The sequence below is a fragment of the Candoia aspera genome, chromosome 2, assembly GCF_035149785.1.
Source record: "Candoia aspera isolate rCanAsp1 chromosome 2, rCanAsp1.hap2, whole genome shotgun sequence".
Lineage (NCBI taxonomy): Eukaryota > Metazoa > Chordata > Lepidosauria > Squamata > Boidae > Candoia > Candoia aspera.
The window spans coordinates 192,709,891-192,732,360 of record NC_086154.1 but is presented as its reverse complement, the minus strand read 5'-3'; the positions used below and the strand labels follow the sequence as shown (position 1 = coordinate 192,732,360).

At 36.9% G+C, this 22,470-nt stretch overlaps 2 protein-coding genes across 4 annotated transcripts in view; one reads left to right on the top strand and one right to left on the bottom strand.

Annotated features, from left to right (window-relative positions):
- The first annotated feature begins 263 nt into the window (after positions 1-263).
- On the top strand, positions 264-12,043 carry MLANA (melan-A). Its single transcript, XM_063296705.1, has 6 exons — positions 264-796; positions 2,029-2,083; positions 4,551-4,645; positions 7,003-7,099; positions 9,040-9,144; positions 10,971-12,043. The coding sequence occupies exons 3-6, from the start codon at positions 4,572-4,574 to the stop codon at positions 11,034-11,036; spliced, it is 342 nt and encodes a 113-aa protein (XP_063152775.1). The 5' UTR covers positions 264-796; positions 2,029-2,083; positions 4,551-4,571; the 3' UTR covers positions 11,037-12,043.
- A 2,590-nt stretch (positions 12,044-14,633) lies between these two features.
- BRD10 (bromodomain containing 10) overlaps positions 14,634-22,470 on the bottom strand; it is a 51,786-nt gene continuing 43,949 nt past the window's right edge. For 2 of the 3 annotated variants that reach the window (XM_063295067.1, XM_063295069.1), the window contains 3 exons: positions 20,020-20,135; positions 19,722-19,900; positions 14,634-19,080 (listed from right to left, as the gene is read on the bottom strand). In XM_063295067.1, the coding sequence (XP_063151137.1) occupies positions 15,455-19,080; positions 19,722-19,900; positions 20,020-20,135 (3,921 nt within the window). In that variant the 3' untranslated portion in view covers positions 14,634-15,454. The remainder of the gene's footprint in view (positions 19,081-19,721; positions 19,901-20,019; positions 20,136-22,470) is intronic. The other variant, XM_063295068.1, reaches the window with a different exon arrangement.

Here is a 22,470-nt window from a genome sequence, read left to right as displayed (position 1 = left end):
AAGACAGTGACAAGTTGGAGCGAATCCAGAGGATGGCTACAAAGACAGTAAGGGAACTGGAAACCAAGCCCTGTGAGGATTTGGATATGTTTAATTTAGAGAAGAGACAACTGAGGGGAGATACGATAGCAGTCTTCAAGTATCTGAAAGTTGGTCATATAGAAAAGTGGGTGGACTTCTCCACCCCCTAGAGCAGGGGCGCTTAACCTTTTTTTTGCTCATGGCCCCCTTCTGAGCCTCATTTACCTCTGTGACCCCCTCCCCACTTATAGTCACTGTTAGCTGGTAAAAAGATTCTTTGCCACCTGCACTGTTTATTAATCTAAACTGTATCTTATAAAGACTGTGCCCACCCCTTAGAAATATGGCCCACATTGAAAACCATTGCCCTAGAAAACCAGAACCAATAGATTAAAGCAACAAGAAAACAAGTTTAGGCTACTTGCAACAAGTAGCAATAGTGACAGTTGTATTATAGGGTCAAAACAACCTTCCCCAGCTCATTTCTGTAGATGTCTTGGGAGTTCACCTTCCAAAATGCCCAGCCAGAACGTCTGGAGAGCATCAGATTAAAGAAGATGACCTGGAAATTCAGCACTAACTTGTTTAAACGAATGGGGGAGAAGCGAGGCTGGGGAATAAAAGCTATTTTATAGCTAATTCATGCTAATTATAGTGATCAAAAGCTGCATTGCCAGGAATTCAAACTTGTGATAGTCATGAGAGTTAGCTAATCCTAAGGAAAAATGAGAAAAAACTTTCAGAGCTCAGCCAGAACCTGGATGCATAAGAACTGGTAAGTTTCAGAATTTTTTTTCACTAGATTTTATGTTAAATTTCAGCTGTACAAGTTTCCTTATTTCTGAAAAATAAATTTGATGAAAAATTGCATTTCTTAAACTGTAGTGCATTTAAGTTAGACAGCTTTTTTAAAACTGAAATTGATGGAATCATTATTTTACTTCAGTGCATAATTTACTACTTTGCTATTAAACAACACCATGGTTTTATTCTTAGTTTTTAGGCTATTCTGAATTGAGGTTTTAGGTTTTTTCATTTAGTATTAATAAAAACATGATAGAACACTATATACCCATAAATAGACAGTCATCAAAACTGGTGTATTTTTATGGTGTTTTTGTTTGATTGTTTCTGCTTTTTTATTGTTGATCTCTGAAATAAAGATAAAGGAATGAATGAATGCTGTTTTGCAATCTGATCCTGCAGAATGTTAGCCTGTTTAATTCTCACTGCCTTTAATTGGATTTACACAGCATAACTGTGGCTAACTTTTAACCCAAAGTGTTTGTATATTTTTCTAAGGCTGAAATCATACAAATTAGATTAAACCATTCAGCTTGATTTAATATGGATGGTTAATTTTCTTTGGGTATTTATAAAAATGACAACAAAACAAATCCATTAGAAAGTTTGGATGATGATGACATTAGAGGAAGTACATCCTAACAAAGCTCATTACTACTCCTTGATTACAGGCTATATACAACATGAAATGAGCATATTTCTGTTCAAGCAATGGGGATTTTCTCTGTTCTCCTTTCACCACAGCGGCTCCCGTACCTCCAGATCTGCTGAAGCAACTTTCTGTATCAGATTTGGAGAGTGCACAGAATGTGCAAGGAGAGAGGAATTGGTTCTATCGGGAGATGCCATTCTGGGACAGTGACTTGTAGCCTGGACATTTCATCTTGTCTAGGTGTATTTTATTTTCCTACACAGACAGACTTGTTCCACCCCACATTAAATAAATTGCATGATCTGGTTGTAAAAACATCAGAGTCTGACGCACTTGCCCCAGGCTTACCAGAAACTTTACCCACAAAATATAAAGATAGGATCTGAAATCCTTTTGCCTGTTACAACTTGAACCGTATTTCTTCAGTTTATAAATAAAAGCGTTTTTAAAAATTCAGATACCATTGAAAATTGGACAGCTTGCTCTGACAGCAACATTTAATTGCCAGATCTAACATGTAGTCCTGTATCTGTCTTTCTGATACTGATTAGAAACTATTTGTCCAGCAAGCTTGAATCAATTGGCAGCTGCTCTCCAGTTTTCTCCGTAAGTAGAGGCCTTTCATATTCTTCTCTGAGTTGTTCCATTTCTAATCAAATTGTTGTGCAGATCATATGTGCCACATGACACCTCTCTGAAATATATAAACGGATGGAATCTTTTGTTTGTATGATTAAGCTAATTTTCTGTTTTTCTGAAGAAAGAGAACAAAAGACCAAATAAATTTTTATTGGTCACACCATATACAGAATTTTGCCAGATTAAAGGTTCCTTAACTGAGCTAAAGGGAAAAATACCCTTGGGAATCTAGGGCAGTGCTAGTCTAACTTTCTTCCTCGCCCCCCCCCCCCTTCTCCAAGCTGTGCAAGCTGTGAGAACGTTTATCTGCCTGGAATGCGCTCTCTACTCCCTCAGCCCTGAGCTCCATCACATCAACACTCTTCTCATTATTTTTTGTTTTAAAAAACAGGTTTTTTCATGAAAAAGTATTTATGTTAATGAGTTTGATATTGTTAATTTTACATGATTCAATACATATTCTATGAATGCATCAATTTTATTTTTAATATGGTAAATATAGATTAATAGAACCCACAGAGACAAAAGTTCTTTTGGGGTCCTCCATAATTTTTAAAACTGGGAAGGGGTGCTGAGAGCAAAAAATTTAAAAAACACTGACTTAAGATATTGGCAGATGAATTTATACCACACTAATTTTTCCTTGCTTTTGGTTTAATGTTTTATATATGAATCCAACCACTGTACTTTGTAAACCATGGCTTATGGGCTTGGCACCAAGGGTGAACCAAGCCAGAGCTGAATAATTTACATTGTCATCCTTTATTTGAAATATTTATCATTTTCCTTATTTCAAACCTTTTGCAAAGTATTTCAAATATTTGTTTCCTTTCTTATTTGTTTCACAGTATTTATAAGCCACCCCAATCCAGACAATTTTCTGCCTACTCTTTCCATCATCTGAGATAATTTACAAGCACAAAATCCAGGAAATGTTTAAATAAATGTTTCAAAAAAATATAGCTTCCCCCAATTCATACCATAGTAATATAGCTATAGCTGATTTGGGTTGTGGTGGGATATAAAACAAACAAACAAATGAACAACCTTTAAAACCAACTTCTGTTATTTTAGATTAGCACCTCCAGTGATTTCTGCTAAGTTAGCTTCCAGAAGTGACAGTGAATGGTATTTGTCATTGATGGCCATGTTATAATACTAGCCATCAGTTCTTGAGCTGACATAATATTTGCTGCTCTGATTGCAGATCCCTATTCTGCCATAATAAAAAGGTTGGCAGTTGGTGGTTTTCCTACTGTTTTAATGCAGGACAAGTTAAGGAAAGTGATTAGTGTCACCTGCCAGCAGGAAAACAATCACCAATCATTTCCCTGTTATGGCTGGGATGAAGTGGGATTGGTGAGTGTAGCCAGATGCTTGGAATGGTTGTCTGATTAACAAGGCACAGCCCTTTTAGCTTTTTTTTTTCCTTTGTTCCCATCTGTTTTTATTATTTCTGTCATCCTTATTCTTTGTTTTTTTCTTATTGTTACATCATCATCATCATCATCATCATCATCATCATTATTATTTAAAAAGAGACAGGATCAGCATTATCACCCAGCTTTTTTTTTTAATTAAACCAGCATTCTGGGTAGCACCAAATTAGCACTCTCTAAACAGAGAGCTGAGAGCCAGTTTGGTCTAGTGGTTAAAGGCACCAGGCTAGAAACTGGGAGACTGAGTTCTGGTTTCCTTTAGGCATGAAAGCTGGCTGGGTGGCCTTGGGCTAGTCACTCCCTCTCAGCCCTGGGAAGGAGGCCATGACAAACCACTTCTGAAAAACCTTGCCAAGAAAACTGCAGGGACTTGTCCAGGCAGTTGCCGAGAATTGGATGCAATTGAACGGATAAAAAACAACAGAGAGCTAGTCCTGTTTTCCAAGCACCAGTATAGTGTTCTTTCAAAAGCACTAAACCCATGTTTACAAGGAGTCTGCATAAGATCTGACAAGCACTTCAGAAAGCATCAGTCAGGGATTATGGGAGCAGATGCTTCAGTGGAAGCTGGGTGTCCTATTTCTCCTAAAGCCCAAGGCAAAATGACTATGGAGGCCTGATTCCAGCAACTGGAGGAGAGGAGGAGCAAAATCCTGAAGTAGCTAATAGGATTCCCCACTCCTGATCACAGCACCAACCACAGTGTTGAAAAAGCCTGCTGGATCATAACCATGTTAAAACTGTGTTGGGGAAAAGAAGGAAAACTCTACTTTAAAACAGAAACATCTAAAGAGATCTACAGATTTCCTCTGCAGTGGGCTGGGGATGAAAATATGGCATGATGATGCTCATGCTAGAGTTAGGAGGATATGAGGATGACCCCATCAAAACACCATTCATGCTGCTGAAAAGTAAGCCTGTATTTCTGCTTTTCATATCAAAAATCTTATGGGAATATATTGTATAGACCAGGCATTGCTCTATTTATTTTATAGGTGGGACCTGAACAAAACAAGATGCCCAGGGGAGAGCATTACCTCAACGGCAACTTTGGTAGAGGGAAGGGATATACTTCTCTTTCTGCAGAAGAGTAAGCATTTTTGGACACACCTATTATATTCAGTTTGAAATATGTGCTTTTCGTTTATTGTCAAAGGACAACAGAAGAAGTGCCTTTCTTCATTTAAACCCATATTGACTCCCCGGTAGTACATATGGTTCACTTGGCGAATTGCAGAGACATTTAACAATTGTTATCCACTTTGCTGTGGGATGGAAAATTTATTCCAAAGGTTATGAACTAACAATGGGTAAGCCACTTACTCAACATTTCAGTGCCAGGCAATGCAACTAATATTTATTCACATTTGTGCAGTATTACAGGCTATTTTATGGTGGTTAGTTGGCTGTAGAGAGTAAGGAAGATGACCTTGACAGAGATATGTGAACTGTTACCAAAGCAATGAGAGGAACACGTAAGTCCACAACAGGCAGGTAGCATTTGTAGGTGGCTGAGACAGATGCCTCCCTAATTCACAAAAGTATAAGAAAGGGGAGGAGGTATAGCACAATCAGACTTGCAAGATTCTCTTTTTTTCATTTTTCATTTATTATTAATTTTTCAAGATATAATTAAGACACATAATGCAGAATATAAGACCAATAGAATACAAGTCTAAAAAAGAAACAGGAAAGGCTAAAACGGTGCAGGAATAAACAAAAAAGCATATCAGACCAGTGGCTTCTGACCTTTTCCAGCAGAGGTACAAAAGTACCTAAAAGTTAATCTCTTACTATTAATTAAACATTTAGTAACATTGTATCTCTAAAATCAAACCATTCACTCATCAAAACCTAAAATCAAGACTTCATTCTTTTGCGTTACAAGCTGTAATGATTGCCTATTCTGACATACTCAGCCTCACAAGCAGGTTCTTAATGAAAACTGATTTATTGAAAGAATAGTATGCAAATACGAAGAAAGCTGAGAATGAGCAAAAGCGCGCCAAATACAAACTAAAAACCCTCGCTTCAAAACCAGCCCCACCCTTACCCCCTCTTAGCAACCACCCCCTCCCAGGTGTTAGCAACCGTTACCCACTTCGGCCTGAGAAAGTAACCTTGAACAGAGTCACTAACCCAAGCATGCATTCCACAGTTGCAGTAAGAAGATTACAGCCTGGCACGGCTGGAAAGTTCCAACCCGCAAACACAGGTTAGAAAAGTGACATGCGAAATGTTACGATGTATACAGAACATTGAAATGATGAACATGACACAAGCAAATAGTAAGAGCGGCTTCCAGATGGGAACGAATCTAGTTACAGTGTTTTCTCTTATCAATGCTGTCAGCTTAGCCATTTGCACCAATTCCATCAACTTAATCATCCAGTCCTCCATTGAGGGAATTGGTGTATCCTTCCATCTTTGAGCATATAAGAGTCTAGATTTGCAAGATTCTCAGTAAAAGTAGTTTTAGCCTTCCTGCATTTCTTGATCTGGTCTACCAAGACACTGGCAGACATTTCCTGATTTCTTTTGCTGTTAGCAATAATTCTGTTTAACAAAATGAATGTGTATGTATGTGATTTATATAACACCTCATTGGCAATTTATAGCATATAAGTAAAATAAAAATAAAATAACAGAATACAAGATAACGTAACAGATAATATAATGCAATATAACACTGCAATAAAACTAATATGAAGGCCTGATTATGGTCAGAACCCCAGAGACAGGCTGAGTTTCCCTCCACACTATTTGTATCCCCTTTTCACACCTTCCCCGCACTCTGTAGAGTTATAAATAAGACAGACTAATACAGATATTACAGCTAGAGGAGTTTCATTCTGTGGTTGCTCCAGTTTCCGGTCTCTCTCTTTGAAGGACAGATCATGATCACAGATTAATACCCCCTAACTCTAAGTTTGGTTGATATGCTGAATCATGATTTAGGTGAGTAAATCTATGGCAGATAATGGTTTAAGTCTGTAATTAAGGCATTCATCCTTAACCACAATTTAACCCATGGTCTGGATTTGAACATCATACTAGCCCTAACTACATGATGGCTTAGCATGTTATATGAACACTGACATGAATTTGAAAACATGTTAAACAGAAGTTCCATGCACTGAACCAGTTGCAGTAATCAAAAGTCCATCTTTATTCCTTTGTTCCTAACTGACCATTTGTTTCTAGCATATATTATAAATTTTGTCATAGATACATGAAATTCCACTGAATTCATTTGAACATTAATACATTCCTTATAAAACTATGCGTTTATTAATAGCAGCTGTTATTTTATATCCATTTAAATTGTAAAACTATGTTTTATAACTTATGAAGTCAAGTTGCCTTTCTTCTGTACGTGTACACGAAATGGAGAATAGTTATTCCATAACCTTGGCAGTAAATAGACCCATTTGTCTTTTTCAACAGGGCTGCAGGTATTGGAATTCTAACTGTTGTTCTTGCAGTTTTACTGATTCTTGGATGTTGGTGTTGCAAAAGGCACAGTGGTTATACAAGGCTTTTGGTAAGGACAAGCTCCTTCCTATTACATTATTCATTAGACCCACCTAGTTTGGACAATTTTTAATTTCTACAGAATATACTGAAACTCAAGTCTGCTTAGAATCCATACCATCTGATCTAGGAGACGTTCCTCTTTTTCCTTGATACCTAAAGACATGCTGAAAGGGATCATTGCCAATGGAGCTGTTCAGGAATCCTTTGTAGCTACATGCACACAGTGTGCTTAACTGGGTCAGTTACAATCCTACTTGCTGCATTTGGACAACACGGGCAGCTTAGTTAGCATGAACCTTGACTGATTCAAGGTTCAAAGATTTGTTAGTTATTTTTATCAATGGATGAGGCTTACCATCTCACCAATGTGACGCTGGGCAGCTAACAGGAATTAAAACACAATAGAAATACAATGTATATTTAAAAATAAAAAAAATACTGTTCCAAACAACTAACACAAAGTGATCCCCAAACACACCATTCACCGATAGTGTGGGCTCGATTACTCTCCTGGCCCCCATGCCTGGGAAAACAGCCAGGTCTTCAAGGCTTTCTGAAAGTTGAGGAGTTTAGGCCAGCTGAACCTCAGGCAGTGTAGTGTTCTAGATTGCAGGTCCAGCTACACTTCCTGGGTCCCACTAGATGACAGTCCCTTTCAGATGGATCTGGAGCATGCTGTTCTGGTCGACCTAATGGAATTGGTAGAAACTATGGGAGTAAGGCAGTCCCTTAAATACGCTGGCCCCATGCCATGTAGGACTTCATGGGTGATAACCAGCACCTTGAATTGCACCTGGAAGCAAACTGGAAGCCAGTGCAGTTCACAGAGCAAAGGTGTTATATGGGCATAGTGAGACATACCCATAATTCCCATGCTGCTGCATTCTGGACCAGGTGAAGCTTCTGAATGTTCTTCAAGGGCAGCCCCATGTAAAGTCCATTGCAGCGATCCTCTCAGAAGGTGATCAAAGCATGAGTGACTGAGCGTAGTGCCTCCCAGTCCAAGAAGTGTTGGAATTGGTGTACAACATGAAGCTGTGCAAGGGCCTCCCCTGGCCACAGCTGCCACCTGCTTTTTGAACAGGAGCCATGAGTCCAGGAGGATCCCCAAATTATACATCAGTCCTGTCTGGGGTAGTGCAACAAATTAGATTCAGTCACAAATCAAATTTGACTTAATCAGGAATATATTGAATTTATGATTACTGCAATATATTTAATATTTTTTCTCTCTGTAACATGGAAAATTACAGTTTGCTGGCAAATTTGGATGATTCTCTGAGAACTGCCCCCAAATTTAAGGGGTTACACCTGAACCAGAGACCTTCAGGTTGGGAACATCTGACCTAGCATTAAGCCTGAACGTAGTAACAGCTGCTGATGCTGAGCCTGGGCATAAACGTAGCCACGAGTTGAGTTATGCTATGCAATGTCCATGGAAAAGTGAACCATTTTGCATAAACATAATCAGGAAGGTATTGTCCTTTCTTGCTGAAAAATGTCTTTTAAAATTTGGTATATTTATATCCATCTTTCTTTCACTGTGGAATGAAGAGCCATATATATGAAGTTCCCAAGAATTAATCAGCCACAAATCTACCTAGCTTTAGCACTTATGTCTGGCAGCACTTGATTAGAGATGAGAATCTGCTTTTGTAAGTGGCATAAGGAGCCCTTTTTTAATGCAGGATAAAAAGTAGAAGACAAATTGAATGGACTTTCCAACTTGTACAGTTCATACTGGCATTGTGAACCACCTTATATTCCCACATATAAGCCTCACTTGAAAAAACAGACTTGGCTAAACTGTCCTACTTACGTTACAGTATGTTTTTCCCCTTGCATTTCAAGATCCCTTTTGTCTCTTCTTTTCTATTCATTTGTTTGATATATAGCCCGCCTTTCTGCTCTGCTGAACACTTTCTAATGTTTGTCTTTGTGCTACAGAGTAAGAATTTTGGATTGGCCCCTTTGACCATCTCAAAAGGCAGAAGCTCCTTATGTGACTCCAAATTGCCCTTGCAGGAATACAGCTGCAACTACAATCATGTGGTAAGGTGATTGTTTAAATTTACATCTGATAAATGTTTCAGGAGGGTACAATTTAGAAAGTCAGTTTAAAAAGAGTTATAAGAGAAACCTTTCCTACAGTGAGAAGCTTGGGCTGGATATAGACTTATGAAAATAAAAAAAAAATATATAAAAATATAAAATAAAAATTCAGGGAAGAGTTAATGGTATTAAGTAGGACTTCCAAATCTGAGCTGCAAAAATCTATATAACCGTTAGATGTCACTAAAGAGAATAATAGTTATATAGTTAAAAGAAATGTTAAGTACACCCTCTTCTCGTTTAGCAACCACAATCTATTCCAGCGACTTTGTCATTAAATGAAATGGTCGTTAAGTGAACACATGACTGAGAATGATACTGTGAAGATCACTGGTTGCTGCATTCTCATTCAGATCAAGTTCTCTCGTAGTGTCCTGACATCCAACCCATACAGCCTTACATTTTACTTTGTAAACAAGTTACCATTTTTACTGAATATATTGTTATTCTCTTTTTCCATTGGCATTGTTGATTATCCAATAGTAATCAGCATATTACACTTATTTGTGGGTAAACTACTTACAGAACTATTTTTTCAAGATTTTTACTGCAGCAGAATTTGTTATTTGAAAGTTTGATAAACTAGTGGGCAGTTATTTTCCCTCATTTTGGGGCCATGCCTTTCAGTTTTGGCTTAGAGAAAAATGGTCCTGGGGAGCCAAACACTGCTCTGTATACACAAATGTTCTCTTCTGTTGCATTTGTCCTTTTAGGACTTGACAGAAAGAATGAAAGTTTGGGGAAGCAGGACCCTCTATGGAGGGTTCTCTTTTTAGAATATCCATGTATGGTAATCTTGTATATACACAGTGGTTTGGGGGCAAGAGAAGGGGTGGGTGAGAAAAAGAAACAGATTTACCTAAGTAGCCAAAACCAAAACAGTAGTTAGTTAAGTCAGACATCCTTGCATTGTCAGTTAAAATATATAGTGTTCGTTTAATCTACAAGAAATTGCATTAAATCTTTGAATTCTAATTCAGCCACATATTTTGTTACTAAATTCATTTTAGGAATTCCTTTTCTTAAGGTGCCACCTTGAGGTCAGTGATAACCTGGGCACTTGAAGTGTTCTATTGGTTTTTGGGTATTTGTCCTTTCTGTCAGATTGGGTCCAATTAATTTATTATTTTGCCTAGTGTAACCAGTTTGTCCAAAGGAAAGATTAATAGATTAGGTCCTATGATAGATAGGGATTTGGCACTGGGTCTCTGTAGGGTTTGGTTCTTGTGACTGCATCACTGTGGCATTCTGTTGCTGGTGTACCTTTCTTTTACGCAAGCAGAGGTCTACTATCCAAGGGCCATGAAAGGGAAATGTCATTGTCCAGGGTGGACTGTAGGCCATCTTGATGATAAATATGAATAGTTTTAGCTGGGACTTGTAGCAACTAGTGACTTTTACTGTTGCTGTATTCTGTAGTAGATTATTCCCAGGAATCAGTGTTTGTTTTTTTTTCCAATTTAAATGATTGAATATTGAACTTTGAAAATGCTTGACTTAAAACTCCTGGTTATCTCTTTTGGATGAACACATAAGCATAATTTTGACATTTGACGAAGATGAACCATGAAATATATGCAATAATATATTACTTGTATAACTACTTGTCACATTGACTGCTAAAAGCTAGCACAGTTGTGCCTCTGGAAACTGATAATGGTGGAGGATCCTTAAGAAACTTTTTTATGTTAGCATTGGTAATTATGAAGCTTTATGTTTCCTTGCATATTATTAATTTCTCCCTTACTCAACTTTCATTGACACAGGTGCCAGATGCCCCACCAGCCTATGATAAGAGCTCCAGCTTGTTGCCACCACCATATGCCCCATAAACAGGAGGAATTAATCAGTGCTTGCTTTCTTTAAGTAATTTCTATGAGAATCTGAGAGGGAAAATGCAAGCTAATATGAATAGTTCCAGAAGTCATTCTTGCTTAAAAAACCTAGCTGTCCCCTTTTGCATGAGATACCTAAGATGTTGACATTATAGCCTATATATCTTCATTTGGTATATCTTCATTTAATATAAGATTGACAGTAAAATACTATTTCATTTAATATGTATAATAAATAATACAAAAAACAAGAACCAGTCTTCCTGAAATCCTTGGCAATATTAACAAAAAGGGGATTTAGCTAATCTTGGCTGATCTAGAAAGTTCATCAGGATTGTGGGAACCATCTTGGAAATTGAGAGCTATGAGCTAAACTGGGAAAATGAATGAACACTTCGTAGGAGAAAACAGTGAAAAATCACTTCTGCATTATGGCAAGAAAGCTGCAAGGATGTGTCTATATAAATTACCAGGAATTAAGCTCAATCTGAGGCAACTTTATCTTTTAGACATTATATCAAAAGATGCAATAGAACTTTTTTCTGTATTGAAAACTTATCATCAGATAGTGCCTACTTATACAACTCAATAGCTTCCTATTTTGCTAGTTCTCTAGAAAAGAAATAAGATCTGATATTATGACCTGTCTCCAGTCCTATGTGATCTGTAATAAAGTGTGCATGCACTCACTTTTAGGGTATGGTAGTAGCCCATTTAGGATGCAAAAACTTAATGATCCTTACATTTTGCCCTCAGAATATGTCTTCCTACTTGCCTTTTTCCTTTTGAGCAATACTGGGAGAAAGAATAGCTAGGAGAAAAGCTTTGGTGAGGGAATTAAGTAATTTACTATCAATATCCTGTACCTTTTAAACTCTATTCAGAATTCACAATAAAACATTGATATATTCCTAAAATGAAATGAAAAACAAACACTTTAAAACAATTTAAATATTAATATGAAGGAAATAGCACAATTAATCAGGCATTAACAGTCTCCTGAAACATCATTTACATTGTTTTGTTGAAAGGACTTAATATGCTCTTCACCCTCTACGTTTTCCAGGTTTTGTTGTGGTAGGATTTGTTGAAGGTCTGGTATTATCACTTGTCTTTGAGCTATTAGATTCCAACCAACTCATGCCCTTATGTGAGAGTGGTAGTTGAAGGTACTGGTAGGAATACCCAGTGACTCTTTACACCTCCACCAACACAATCTGGACAGTATATAAACTGAGAGCAAGGCCCACTCCCTTTTCGCACTGAAGATGTTGCCTAGTCTGGCAATGAAATGTCTTAAGAAAACAACAAGGCTGAGAGAGCACCAAGGACTCCACAGTTCAACCCTGAGCTACAAATACTCGCTTCGATTGGGACTCTTTATGGGTGAGATAACATTCAATCCCCCTCAATCTCTGTATGTTTCTCAGCGTTTTCACATCTATAAATGAACTTTGTGTACAGATGGTGCTTTCTTGTTCTATATTCCATGGTATTTTGCACTGGTGTCATATTGCTGTTGCTTGTTATATATACTTAGGGCCTCTTCAAAAAGAATTAGTACAGTATATAAATTTTATAAATACCTACGTTAAATACACATTTAGCTTTGCATCTAAATCTGGCAATTTCAACTCAAACTCAGGAGCTCAAGCTGTGGTCCAATATATATTTAGGGATAAATCCCCTAAATGTGATTAAAGTATTTGATGAAATATCCAACTGGTTATATTATTTCATTATTTTAAAATTACCACAGAGGATTTGAATTGGGGGCTTAACACCCCACTGGATTAAATCTCTCTGTTATGTCCCTCTTAACAAATCTAACTTACTTTTAGCAAAACAGCAGTAAGTTACTTTTACTGTACAATGTCCTCTGCAGCTAATGAAAACTTGAGGCAACAAATCTGGAAAACTGCATTAGGAAAGAAAGGATTAAATTATTGTTTCCTGGCACCGGTTTAAGTAAAGAAAAAGACACCACAGATCTGTTTGTCTCACCTGAATCCAAGTTATTTGTAAAGAAACAGGATGTCAAAGTCACAAAGAATGTTATCCTATATCAATTCAGAATTTATATTAAATAACCAGGTCTTCTGCCTTACATGCCAAGGAAGGGCTGAATCTTCTAGTCTAATGTTTTTAAATGATATGGCCAAAGGGTTGCATTATAAACATTATTTCCTTTTTTTGGTACCATTTAATTTTCAGAAAGGCAGCCCATGGCTTAAGAGCCTCTCTTTCACACACCAGAATTATGGGGAAGATGGTAGCTGAGGTAGACAGGTGGGGGCAGCTGGCACTCCCAAGCTGCTACTCCAAATCAGGAGGTGAACCACAGTGAAGCTCCAGAAAGCTTCTGGAAAGGAAGTTTGAGACCTACAACCTTCTATCTTATGGGTTCAGCCAGGCACACTACATGTGAAGTTACATATGAATCCAGGATATTATATTCTAAGGTTCACTTCATGTCCTCTCTGGTGGGGGAAATCTGTTTGTTTGTAAAAACTAACATTTTAAAGATTTTTATATATTACTATAGTATTATGTGAATACTGTATATTGTTATGTAATCCTAAAGAAGGCATTAAATAATCTTAATTAGATGAATGTTTGACAGTTATCTACTACAATGTTTCTGTGTTAACCACAGTGCTCCTATTTCTGGTCCAAGAGGAAATCCTAATTTTGAAAACTGAAAATAAATTTAGATTAAGAGTGCATTATGGCCACCATCCACCAGTGTTTAGCCATGAACACATCCAGTGATTCCTCCCAAGTGGTACAGCTGCAAACCACCCATCTGAGGCTTGTCTTCAGAAGATAACATCCATAGATAAACCATGGGTTCCTCTAATTTCTTCCAAATATAAATAGTAATTGTGTTGAATTTGCAGTGATATAATAGAAAACAAAGAATACATGGTGGTTTGAAGTGGCAAGAGCTATTGGTTATGTGGAGATGAAGTGGTTGGTGGCTACTGCATTGTTAATACTTGTCTTATGAGAACTATGATAAACAAACATCCACAAGGGGGGGGGCAGTAACAAAACTTGTAATGCAAACTGTGCCCCTTAAGTACTTGTTTGTGACATCGTAATACAAGTATGAATAGGGTGGAACTCATGGTGAGGAACAGATGCCTATGACTGAGCAATCTTTTGAATTTCAACAATTCTTCAAGTAAAGCCAACTCTCTACATTGTCTATCTCACAATTACTGCATTCCATCATAATTTATTAGCTATTTAGGCTTCTCTGTCTTTTTAGCCAAGACAAACAGAAATGTTGTTTATCTTTTAATAATCATTTGAAACTGTAAACAAATTTTCAAGTTCTATGGCTACAATATTATAATGCTTCAGGAGGTCTATGTATTCTTTATAAAGAGCTGTGAAAATTGAAGAGTAAGAATCATAATCATAAGCCATTTACTTAACAGTAAATGCCACATGTTTTACTGGAATGTGTCTAAGTATGTGTGCTTATGATTTAATATTTGGAAACCTCTATCACTTTTTTAAATACAAGTTCATACATACCTTTTACTGGCAAACATCCCTTCTCCACAGAGTATTATGAAGCAGAAATACAGCAACTTTGTTTATTATTACATACAGATCCTTCTGCATTATTGCTAAACAGTACACTTATCCAAAATTACTAAAATACTTAAAAAACTATACATTATGTAAACAAAACATAAATAAGACAGAATAGTTCTTTTTACACATGGTTTAGTCCATACTATTAAGGAATTGGGATTATGTACAATTTTACACCATAGATTGCATTTTTACAACACATCAATATAGAACATGGGAACATTTGAAAAAAGCAGTGTACTGTACTGTTTATAAACAAAATGGAAAATTTCTAAATTAATGGAAAGAACAAATCCCAGTAAATGTGCTAACCAAGAACCAAACATTGCTTTCTGTATCTTTTAACAGAGTTTTTTTTAACCACTTCAATAAAAGCCTTTAAAAGCATTGCTCTGAAAGTTATTTAGAAAGGTGCTTTCTCACCATTTTTTGAAAAAAGGAAAATTGAAATGATCTTCAATCTAATATGAATCAATTAAAAAAATCAATGATGGCTTTATGCACACAAATCCTTGAGATGTGACAGATGTTTTAACATGTTAACAGGTAACATTTTACAAACTGTCTAGCTGCTATATATTGTCATCCTGGATCCCTTCCACCCATGAATCCTGAATGATATGCAAAAATACTTTTTTGCCTCATCATTCTATCTGTTCAAAACATGCCATTACATGCCTTGGGTTCATGTACATAAGTCAGATGTTTCAAACAGTGTACTTTTTAAAACAATTATAAATTAATTTTACACACACACACACACACACAAATGCCCCAACATTTCAACGGCTCATTTGTTTTAAAATTCAAGATGCAGCTGTGTCTGGGACACCTATGCTGGACTTCAGAAAACTGGGGAAGACAACAGCAGGATTCTTAGTTGTAGAAATGATGTCAGCAGAGAAGGATGAGGACAGAGATGAAGTTTCTGATGTTGGAGTCTTTATAGCATTCAAAATGGCTCCTTCAGGGCTGACCATCAGTTTTTTAATAGACGTATCTAGGTGCAATACAGACTTACTGTTTTGTAGCTGTGAGGTACTAGTATGGGTTACAGGAACTAAAGATGTTTTAGTTTGAGTAGAAGATGAGGTGACCATTATCAAAGATGTAGACAGTGTTGTTGCAAAAGATGGAGTGCCTGGCTTTGCAGTATTGGCAATTACCTGCGGTGTAGCATGTACAATAGGCACAGGATTTGCAATCCCAAGAGAGTTTACAATTTTGGTAGAGCTTTTTAAAGGCAGTTTTGATGGCTGCCAGTTTAATGAATTACCCATCACTTGTGTAGTCTTCTGGGGAGTGGGAGCAGCAAAGGATACACCTTGAAATCCATGGCCATTACTAACAGTTAAGAGAGGTCCAAGTTTTGGATTTGCAGAAATAAGAAGAACGTGACTGCCAGCTCCAAGGCCCTGAGGTGGAACAATAAACCGAGTACCACTGATCATTATCTGAGTTCCAGGTGCCAAAGGTGTACAGGTGTTAATTATTATTTTCTGCTGAATATAGGATTCATTCAGCTGGCTGCCTACATTATTAACTATTGATGGTGAAGATGGAACAGTCTGAATGGTAGAGGTACCAGGTGCACAGGAGAAAGCCGGGATTGGCTTTACAAAGTTAGATGGCACTGATGGGCAAGGCAGAGGAACTACATTAGAAAAACTAATTACTTTACTTGCATTTGGTGCATTTGGGGGTAATGCTTTCTGAAGTTTCTGAATACTTCCATTTGTTGGCACTCCTGCTGAAATTCCTCCTGGCTGAAACTGAGCTAATGTGGATTGCTGACTTTTTGAATGGGGTATACACTGTGAAGTAGGTGGAGCTGCTGGCAATTGAGGGTCTGTATGTAACATTTTAGGGACACCATTCACAGGCCCGGGCAAGGAAACTGTTACTGGCAACTGAAAAGCAGATGATAAACCTGAATGAGAAACTGATGGTTGAGTAGTAGAAATAAGTACAGATGAAGCTAGGTGTCCTGTTTTCACAGTTGATATAGCCATAGAACTTCCAACATTAGAGGAGCACAATCGTGTAGTTAAAACTGGTATTATTTTTGCTGGGGGTTCCATTCCACCTGTCAAAATAGTAGACCGTGTTCCAGTAGCGGCTCTACTCAGTGCCACAGAAGTAGGATCTAAGCATGGGCTTGTGGTTACTGTAGTGCTATTTACTGCTTTTGCTGCAATATTCTGACATGCCAAATTTGAACATACAGGGATTAAACTACTACTTGTTGATAATGGAAAAATTACATTATGATTATTTTTGTCTTCCAAATCTTTTGGCACTGTAGACTGCATAATGTTAACTGGTGAAACACTCTGCGCATTACCTGTACTATTTATAAAGGCCTGACCAATATTAAGACCTATTTTCACATCTTTTACTTGAGAAACGGTTGGTGATGTATTTACTTTCATTGATGATCCCACAGTAGATGGAAGAAGGACTAGCTGAGGTTGCTCTGTGCTTTTAACGTATGTCTTACCAATGGAAGGAGGGAAAGTCTGTTTCAGTGGTTCTGTTGTTACACTTGTATTGGACTGAATATTGGCAAGTGGAGTATTAATGAAAACCAGTTTCTGTGCAGCAACACCAGTGGATGTTGGAGTAGGGATTAAGTTGACTCCTGTAGCTCCACACGCAGGAAGAAGCGGGGGATTTGTGACTAACATAAGTTTTTGAACTTGAGCACCACTCAGACTTCTGCTGGTTATGGAAGTGCCTTCAGGCTGTGCAACAGAGTATTTTGCATTATTTACACTGACTTGTTGATTAATAAAAGAAGCCTGGGTAGTACATGCGGTACTCTGCCCAACATTTTCTGTCGATATGCTCACTGCATTACCAGAACTGTTTGGTGGTGATGTCATGACAATGTTCGATGACATGGGAGATAAGAATGGAGAGGAGGATCCATGTAGAGTTTTTGACATTCCATGATTCACCATACCACTATTATGAGACTGCCCAAATGAAAGTGGTGTGCTTTTCCCCTTTATTGGATTTGCACAAGAGGAAATAGTTGGAATAGAAGAAGTTGCTGGAGACATTTGGGCAAGTGTTGGGAAGCTAGGTATTGCTTTTGTCACAGCTGAAACAGTAGAAGTTGACAACTGTGTGGCTTTGGGCATAAAAAATGCCTGAAGCTGAGGTGCATATGTAAAAACAGAACTTGGAGAGAAGTTACTAGCAGAAATTTGTTCTGAATTTGTTTGCACCTTTACAATTCCTGTGTTCCCACCTCGTGTCCTAACAAGGATAGACTGCGAATCTCTTATACAGATTGTTTTTAGCTCTTGTTTTGCTTCACCAGTATCAGCAGTATTTTGTGGGGAGGAACTGATGTAAGGAGTCACACTTTGTGGTACTGTTGTTGTCAAAGTTTGAATTGCTGAAGAAACAATAGGTGAAGCAACAGGGGAGGAGGCAGCTGAAACTACAGTCCTGGTAATTTTTGTAGTCTCACTTTGGTTCATTTTCACTACAGATGCCAATGGGTTACTAGTGGAGGTGATAGAGGGCAACACTGAAATTCTATTCACTGAATCAGCCCCTTGTGGCAACTGTGTAATATTCTTTTTTACATTTGTGCTGGGCAAAAGTGTAGTAGCAGCATTTACTGAAGAAGCTGGAAAAGGAGGGACTAAAGTAGTGCTGATATCTGTTGGTTGTGGAAGAGAAACACAGTGCTGTTCAATAGTATTTTGGTGCAGGGACTGGTTTTCTTTTGCTCCACTTTTACTTTCTCTGTGCTGGATAAGAAAATTTTTAGGCAAAATAAGGACTTGCTGCATGATTTTCTCTCCCATGGTTTTCTCTCCTGACTTACTATCAACTACAGGCTGCATCTGAATCTTCACTGAATTATTGTGCAGGTCTACTGGCATGCAATGGCCGGCTGGCATTTTGTACAACACTTGCAAAGAACTCTTTGAACTGGTCTGGCAGGGCAATCCTGGTTTAATTGGAGAAGAACCCACTGTTGACATAATCAGTTTTTCAGAAGTGGAAGTGCTTCTACCTGTAGATGGCAACTGACTTGTTAAGGCCACTTTGTTCCCAATGTTCTTAGCAAGCAAGGCCTGGATAGGTTTGGTCCCTTTTATTAAGTGTGGCACAGATGCTGTGGAGTCTGCCATGTCCAATGATTCTGAAGCTGAGGATTCTATCTGCTTATTCAAGCAACCATCAGTTGACAGATCATTTTCAATACCATGGACTGTGGTATCGTTTGTGCTTAATTTTAGCTTTTTCCTTGGTGAAAACTCATTTGTGCTGTCATCTAGATAATTGTTTTGCTTGTATTGGCGCTTAACAGATTTAGGCACTATCTTCTGTATTTCTCTACAAGTCAAATCTTTTTTAAACGGTCTGGATTTTCCTGTACCAAGGTCCATTTCTGGTGATTTCATGTCTTCTGGGAGAAAAAGAACAAAAAAGAGAAGCATTTTTAGAAAAGCAAACAATAATTCTAGATTTACTAGTAATATATGATCAGATCACACTAAACATTGTTGTTCCAATCAACAAATGAAGCTTTGGTAGTACCATTTATGATGTGCTCAAAAACTAATTATACTGGTTCTGTAAATCTTCATTTATTTTACACTCAATTTAATATTTAAGCATTTTCTGAAATTATTCAACTTGAACAGACATAATATCCCATTATTTATATGGGGGGATTAGTTTAAATATCTGAAACTGTTTCAGTTAAAAGTTTGAAAAAACTTCCTGCCATGTTTCTTTTACACAGGGAAAGAAAGTAGGCAGGCCCTGGATGAACTTTTTTTTTTAACATTGGGACCTGGGATTTTCTTTTGCTTTCCTCTGCTTTTTCCCAAAGCTCTGGTTATGAGAAAAGGGAAAAAATAGAAGTTGACTGGTCAAGATAACCAGCAGCTATGCTCTAATTAATTACTTTTGCTTGAATTTGCACAATATTTTAAAACAATAGAAATGGTTATTATAAAACAGATAACTACTTTATTACCAAATTTCATCTTGGTAAGAAAGCTGAAGTCTACCATTCAATCACAGCCTAGCAAAAGCACTCACCCATATCTATATAGTCCCTTTTCAAAAATTCTGCATGCTCCAAAGATTCACTGGTTAATGCACTGGAAACTTCTTTGACAATATTTATTTCACTATCCTCATTAGTCCACTGTTCTCTAGTAAATTTATCATGATCTGGTTGCCGTCTGAAGTCATCATAGTCCTTCTTTAAGCGAGACCTTTGATAGAATGTTGTGGATAGTAAGAGTTTTGTTCTTTTCACATTAATAATTAAAAACAAGTCAAAGACTGGTGAGTTCTTACATTTTACATTTACCAAAAAATTTCAGTTAATTACCTGTTTCTTTGAAATGCCTTCATTAATTTTGGTTCCCATGGTAACAATTCATTTAGCAGTCGTATCAAAGTACAGTGGAGTTCCTTTACAGCTTGCTTTCGGTGATACCATCTTCCCTGTAAATATGAAAATGCTTATTACTGAGTAAATTTATTCAATATAGACAGACAAAATGTGCAACTTTAGCAAGAACAATACTATGGATCATCTATTTTGCATTAGTCAGTTTCTTGTGAATTATTACAGATTTCTAGTGTCCCACTAAAAATTAAAGTAGAAAAAGAACATATAGCTAAATGACCATAGCATGATTAATCTTTTCCTTTTCTCTCTCTTTTTTAACTATAAACTGTCACTTTATTTACACTGTATGTACCAATGAACAATTACACAGAATACATATTAGAGTTAAAGCTATACAATAACACTGGCGTCTATTTCAATAAAAATGCTTAAATATCATAAATGAAAATGAACATTATTTAAACTGCATACAATTTTTTTTCTGTACAGATCTTCCCAGGATAAAATTAGACCAATATTTTTCCAAGTTCTCTCTTGTTCAGGCTATTTACAATGCAGGCCTTTAATCCCTGGAACAATATTCTTGGAGCCAAAAGATATCGTGAGCAGAGGCATCTGTAGAATCTGATCCTTTTATCAAACTGATGAAGTAATGTAAATTACACCCTTTTTGTACCAGCATATAACATCACAACATGTATACAAAAGTGGTGGAGTTTGCATCACAACAGCATGATGATTCTTTCATCATTTGCCCCTCTTTTACACCCCTCTTCTGACTGTGGACTTCACTTTGTGAGGGCAGATGGGGATGTGTCTAGGTAGAAAAACGATTCCTCTCTAAGAGTTTCTCACTGTAACAATGGCAACCAAGAGTGCTTTGTTTTTCTATTGGCACTCCAAAGGTGGCCAAAGGAAAGGAAACAGTCAAGTGCAGGTTAACAAAGACTTTAGGTATGCAGGGTGCAAATGTTTTTTGTAATAAAAGGGGGTGGGTGGAAATCAGATAAACCTGGAGTTTGCCAATGTATTTCCCTCCAGCTGCTCATCTACTTTCAGTCCTAACTTGCATGTGCCTAGCAAAGTGACCATTCTTTGTTATAACTTCTCCCAAACTTGAATACTGAGGATTTCTCTATTACTCATTTAAACCCATGTTCAATATCTATGGCTTGTACTGCCAGCTTAAAAATAAGGCACATAACCTTAATCTTAATCATAACTATACTTTACTTGATTATTTGTTATCTTTCCAAAATTTATTTATTTCCTTTTAATTCTATTTTAGTTAGAAAGAAATGATAAGTTAGTAGGCAGCATGTGTTAGCAGACTTTCCCAAAATTTATACTGTATGACATTATCCTGAAAAGTGCATTAACTATAAAACCAATTATTACCATACCCAATTACTGATCTGCAGTTATCAACATTTTAAGACAAAGAAATTATGGTAAGTTACAAACATGAATATGAGTTTGAAAAAATTAAGGCAAAATAAGATGGCAAAAGCAGCATGAATGTAATCCCCTACACTACTCACTCAGCCAGATCCATTTCTAAACAATCTATTTACTGGGGATTTGGAGTGGCTGCTGTCATAAATATGAACCTGAGCAAAGTATCATTAAACTTCCCAGACACACTATTATTGCCCAGAGAGAGGATAATTTATTCTTCAGAAGTATTTTATGGCACTTAGCAAACCTGTTACTCTATAAAACAAAAGAGTTTTCAATTAAAGCTAGATCAATAATAAATTATCTTCCTTTAAACATAGTTATTGTTTTAATAGACTACTTTTATTGTAAACCGCCCAGAGTCCCTCTTGTGGGGGGAGATAGGCAGTGGCAAAATTTGACAGATAGATAGATAAATAAATTCTTTGACATTCTCAAGTTTTAAATGCAGTATGGACATTTCCGCATTTATAATAAATTAAATTTATATTATAAATTTATGTTTATTATCATTTATTGTGATTTAATTCTTTTGTTACTATTCTCTATATGAGTAAGATGCTACTCAATACAAATGGTCAATAATGAAATGTCAGTCTACTACTAGCAAATATAAACTGATGTATCATGCATGATAAGGAAGAATAAAAGATAAGTGTAAAATTATTTTTCTCCTTTTATAATTAAATCAGGGAGAGTTAATGTTAGCATTTTTAAAATCTTTGGTAAAAAATCACTAGTGATTGATTAACACATTAACTTGCAGTTCATAGAATCACAGAGTTGAAAAGGACCACTTAGGCCATTGAGACTGACCTCTTACTGATTAAATTAAATTAAATTAAAATTAAATTAAAATTTAATTAATCCAAATTAAAGCACTCCAACAGATGGCTATCTAGCCTCTAGTCTGAACACATCCAGTGGAGGGATGTCTACCACCTCCCTGGTATTTGGTTCCAAACTGTT